Here is a 5,073-nt window from a genome sequence, read left to right as displayed (position 1 = left end):
GGGGGGGGGGAGCAGTCCCAACAATGGGGCCCCCGAGGCGGCCCACTCGAAGGGCAGGAAGGGGGGAGGCGAGGGGGCAATAACTCCGAATTCAAGTGTACACATATGATTCCCGGGATCCATGATTCCCGTTGATTCCCATTGATTCCCGTCGTGATTCTCATTGATTCCCGCTGATTCCCGGTGATTCCCTGGCCGGTGTGTACACATGATTCCCAGAGTTATTGCCCCCTCGGGGGGAGGGGACTTAAAATGAAAACCCTGAAAATTTTTGTTATGAGTTCTCAATAATACTATTAAACCTAAGATTCACTGTTAAGCAGTGCCATAACGTGTTCCGAGATAAATTTGCGTTACATGATACGGCACTAAGACCAAAATCCAAAATACCAAAATACACATCCTTCCTACCTCCAAGCAGGTGCCGGGGGTGGTAAGGAACGAGTATAAATCGGTGTGAGCCTGACGCTTGAACTTATAATGAAGGTAGTGAAGTACCCCTCACGCTGCTCGGTCCTATACCTTTTCGTGGTGGGCCGTGGCGGTGGTGGCTGTCTCCTCGGAAGCTGTCCCAGAGTCCTTGCAGTCCTTGGTCCCTGCACATGGCCGGGGCGATTGAGACCGGGTCGGTAGTTGCAGCATGTCTCCACTCTTCTAAGGTGCTCCCGTAACAACGACGGTCTAACCTACAATAAGAGAGGACGGCCCGGCGTGTCACAGCGCGTTGTGTTGCTGATCCACGCGAGTAACGACGCGGGCGCGGCAGGACTGTCTCTAAAAAATCTATCTGGATAGGCAAGATGGGCACATATTTCCGAATGAATTTGATTTTAAAGGGACTTTTAGCCGTTTTGCAGCGAAACACCATACTACAGTTCACGTTCGAGAACGTATACCTTGATTTAAACGATTTAAACTGAAACCTAACCTAATCTGGGCAGATGGATTCTTCCCGAACCTCTCTGGAGTCACCCAGAGTACCAGACTCCTTAACGTCCTTAACTATGAATACAACACAAAACACCCGCAGAAGAATCCGGGGGGTCCGCATACGAAGGGTACAGAGGGTTCTCACCTCACGGCAAACAACACAAATCTTGGGTGGAAACGAACAAGCGCTGGTGGCCCGACTGACTCAACACAACAACGTCAACAGGGACGCAACAGGAACAGGCGCGTCATGCGTCTCGTCTCGTGGTGAGGGGGAGGGAAGCGGGATGGGGTGGGGGGAGGTCGGCGGAGGGCGACCGGCGAGACGACGCTCCGGGCACAAGAACCTCCGCCCCCTCCCTCATCACTCGGGACCCAAACCATTTGAAACCATCAAACCCGCTCGCGGACTTTCCCCACCCGTATCCACGATAGTACTAACTCAATCAATCTTTTAGAAATAGAAAACAGAAATGTATGCGTGAGCCGTGTAGGAAGGGGGTGGTGGTGGGGGATGGGAAAGGGGAAGGGGGTGACGACCCCGTCTTCTGGGCGACCAGACGTGATCTGACCCTGCCGTCTGATTCAGAAGATCGTTCAAGAGGGGCTCTCCTATATCTGCCCCATGAGTGCAACAAGGACGGAGCTATACGGGAGGTATAGGAAAGCCTCTCTTGAGCGATCTTCTGAATCAGACGACAGCTCCGGATTTCCCAGCGGACGCACTAGGTGGAGACAACCATCCCTATGATGTGACGGTTCTCGCGAGGCCCGTCAAAGTGAAGCGGTCGCACCGTCGTCGCGTGCGACCAGCGGGGGAGAGTCTGGTATAGTCCACCTGCGCAGCCGAGTGATCCACCCGGTGGCCTACCCAGAGCCCGTAAGGGGCTCGCCGCCGCCACGCCGCCGCCGCCGCAGGTCAGCTGGCAGGATACTCTCCGATGCGGCTTGTATAGTGTATAGTGTCAGGGGGTGGGTGGTGGCTGTCAACACCGGGCGAGCCGCCCCTCGCCCTCGCGCGATGACTACAACGCGTGTATTAGACGAGGTGCTGCTGGTGAAGTTCCGATCCGCGGGCGGCAGCAGCAGCGCGGTGCAGCGTGTAGGGAAATAAGGCGCCACGCCACAGGTGATTACATTCATAGACATGAAAATGAACGCGCACAAAGTATTGACAAATTCTTTACTTTTTTTCTTTCGATTTTGGGCACTGCACCCCGCCAATTAGAAGGGAAGGGGGCTTAACATAATCGACACGGGAAAAGAAAACCGTTCTGGGCGGAACCAGTTTCAATGGAAGAAAGGAAACAATAATACATCTGCCTGGTTGGGTACTTTATCACACCCTCACACATTTCACTGTCCCGTCCAGTCGCATGTGCGGGCGGTCCTCGTACTCGTGCAACGCGGCGACGGCCTCGGTCGAGGCCTCGGCGCACAGCGAGCAGCCCGCCGTCTCGGACACGGGGTGCCTGAAGAACATGTTCTGGTAGCCGTATATCGCGTGCAGCGGCGCGGGCAGGCGGCGCACCAGGCTCTGCAGCTCCGAAGCCATCTGCGGGGCTCGCGCGCACTCTGCGGGCAAGTGTATGGGTCAGTGTTGCCAACATTGGAGGCAAAAACTCGCCACGAATACACCTGCTAGAAGCTGGACACATCTGCGCCTGCACTGCCTACAGAGCAGTACGTCAGTCTGTACGGCTGTGTACTGTTCATGTTGGTCAGCAGGTGCAATGCAGCCCGCTCCACACAGCAGTGGAATCGTGACCTAGTTTTGGCCTACCTAGGCGAGATAACCGGCTCAGAGAGTTCTTCACCGACAAGTATGACACACAAACCTCTTGTTCTCGTTCGGAACACGGGGGACTGCCTGCACTGACAGGGAGATGTACTGCAGGATTCCAGGTCCACGACGACCACCACCTCGAGGGCGGCGACGTCGCCCGGCGCGATATTCTGGAACACGCCGGGTGGCGGCGAGCACAGGATGAGGACGCGCAGGCGGGGAAGGCCCGCCAGAGCCGCCGGCAGCTCACGCACGAACCCCTCGGGCCAGCGGCGGAGGTCTGAAAGTTGGCGAAGCGCAAGCATGCGCGTGAGGCCAGTTGTTCAGAATAATGCTACTTCAGAGAGTCGATATGGCACGTAAGCACGTCGACCTGTACAAATTTGAAACGGGGAAAGCCGCCAAACCTTGGTCGGGAAGTTCGTAGAGGGGGTAGGTCCCGTCCAGAAGGAGACACTGCAGGCTCTTCAGCCCGCCCGCCCCCAGGGCGCCCATCGGTATGGCATCCCCAGGCAGTCCGAGGCGTTCCAGGGGTCCCGGGGACCTCAAGAAGTGGTCCAGCTGGGAACAACGGGGTGTTCAGATAAACAGGATAGGTCGAATGCAGACGAGAGGGTCACGTAAGCTGGAGATCCCCTCGTCATTGAGAGGGTTCGTATCGCCTCGTGCAATTATATTTCTCGTTCTGATCCTACACACACTTTGCTGTCACTTTGGTTACCTCACTGCAGGTCTGTCTTAAGCTCTCCTCATCCCATTCAGTCTCCCAGTTGTCGAGCACCAACTCCTTCAGCCCGTGGATCTGTTGGAGTGCCGCGGCCTCACCCTCTCTCAACAGGTGGATCTCCAGCCGGCGGAGGTCGCTGGGCAACGCGCTCACGATGTGTTCGAGAAGTTTTTGTTCGCCCGAATCTATCGTCACACGGCTGAGCTGTTCGCTGCAAAAAAAAGTTAGTGGATCACACACCGGCTCGGTAATAAGGCGCAGCCAAGTGGAAAAGTGGCATGTTAAAACGATCAAAGTGGAACACCAACAAGGCCCGCCCCCACCGCGTATAACCAGTGGCTGATTCACGCCGCGGACTTTCGTAGTTATCCCTTGTAGCGCCCATGCGCATTAATGAGCATTCGTTGTGCATCAAATTCGGCAATTCGCATTAAAAGGCACAAAAAAAGATAACACATTTTTTACGTGTTTAATGTGCATTACGCGCATTAATTGCGCATTTAATGCGGCAATGTACATTTAGTGTACCTTAAATGTGTTACCTGCTGCTAGGTGCACTTCAATGCGCATTACCTAACTAGCGCGCTGCCCGGGATTATGTCCCACATAAGGGTGGCTGTTCGCACTTACATATTGGTGTACCATAACTGGCATAGATATCAGCCCCAAACGAGGGAAGGGAAGCACCACCCCAAGAGCCCAGGAGTGCATAGAAGCTAACACATTTTCGGCGCATTAAAAGAGAATTACGGCATTCAATGCGCCAAAAATGTGTTGCCTTTCTGTGTATTAAATGAAGTAAAGAGCGTAAAAAGTGCAACAGGCGATACCTGTGTGGCCGCAATAGCGAGCGCAAGCTTTCCAGGCTCTCCTCAAAATATGGCACGTAGTTGTCGACGTCGTCTGCTGCGTCCACACTCACGCAGCGGAGGCTCGGCAGCACCAACTCCTGCGGAAAGGGAGGGAAATGGTAGAGCCTAGTGCAGTCCTTAGCTCACCCGGCCTTTGGTCAGCAGTGAGCCTTAGCGTCCTCACCTGTGGCCACAGCGCGGTCGGCTCATCGTGCAGATTTAACTGTAAAAAGGTAAGGTGCTCAAGCTTCAACCAGCTGGCATCTTCCATTACTCGATAAATAACGCTCAGCCATTCAATTGCGAACGCAAGACCCTTCGCCAGCGGGGCTACTTCCCGGATGAGGCGTAAGGCATCCTCGAATGAGACCCTCCTGCTCAAGTTGACTTGCAAGGATCGAGGAGGGCAAGTGTTGTGGGTGCGGCTGTCACCGAGGCAGTCAAAGGAGAAACACCCACGACCCGCACAGAATACAAAGTCTGGTTTCGCTAAATCGTCTAAAATACACAGTCGCTCCGGAGGAGCGGCCACCCTCAACAGGTCTCTCACATCCGCGATTTTCTTGAGCCTGATCTCGCCCTGATCGCGCCACGGCAGCGTCCTGGCGAGCGCGGCCAGGCGCAGGCAGGTGCGACCGGCGGCGAACAGGTGCTTGGGGGCCAGCTGGGAGAGCACCTGCAGCAGCGGCACGTCGGGCAGGTCGAGCAGCTGCAGCTGCGGGCAGAGCGGGGGCGGTCAACGGGGAGAAACAACTTACTCGGCCATACGCGCCTCCGAG

At 55.5% G+C, this 5,073-nt stretch overlaps 2 protein-coding genes across 7 annotated transcripts in view; both read right to left on the bottom strand.

Moving 5' to 3' along the window:
- LOC113213721 (uncharacterized) overlaps window positions 1-1,196 on the bottom strand; it is a 3,656-nt gene extending 2,460 nt beyond the window's left edge. Inside the window, exons 1-2 of one of the 3 annotated variants that reach the window (XM_026432859.2) lie at window positions 1,076-1,196; window positions 523-686 (exon numbers count right to left, since the gene is read on the bottom strand). In XM_026432859.2, the coding sequence (XP_026288644.1) occupies window positions 523-642 (120 nt within the window). In that variant the 5' untranslated portion in view covers window positions 643-686; window positions 1,076-1,196. Of the gene's footprint in view, window positions 1-522; window positions 733-928; window positions 1,021-1,075 lie in introns of those variants that run through there. The other 2 variants (XM_052265214.1, XM_026432860.2) reach the window with 2 other exon arrangements.
- A 912-nt stretch (window positions 1,197-2,108) lies between these two features.
- LOC113213737 (uncharacterized) overlaps window positions 2,109-5,073 on the bottom strand; it is an 8,959-nt gene continuing 5,994 nt past the window's right edge. For all 4 annotated transcript variants that reach the window (XM_052265213.1, XM_052265210.1, XM_052265207.1 and 1 more), the window contains exons 4-8: window positions 4,274-4,392; window positions 3,438-3,654; window positions 3,124-3,277; window positions 2,769-2,996; window positions 2,109-2,505 (exon numbers count right to left, since the gene is read on the bottom strand). In XM_052265213.1, the coding sequence (XP_052121173.1) occupies window positions 2,270-2,505; window positions 2,769-2,996; window positions 3,124-3,277; window positions 3,438-3,654; window positions 4,274-4,392 (954 nt within the window). In that variant the 3' untranslated portion in view covers window positions 2,109-2,269. The remainder of the gene's footprint in view (window positions 2,506-2,768; window positions 2,997-3,123; window positions 3,278-3,437; window positions 3,655-4,273; window positions 4,393-5,073) is intronic.

Source organism: Frankliniella occidentalis, unplaced genomic scaffold (genome assembly GCF_000697945.3).
Source record: "Frankliniella occidentalis isolate FOCC.00 unplaced genomic scaffold, Focc_3.1 Scaffold25, whole genome shotgun sequence".
NCBI classification, from domain to species: Eukaryota; Metazoa; Arthropoda; class Insecta; order Thysanoptera; family Thripidae; genus Frankliniella; species Frankliniella occidentalis.
Note: the sequence above shows the minus strand (reverse complement) of the source record. Positions and strands in the feature narration are given on the sequence as shown.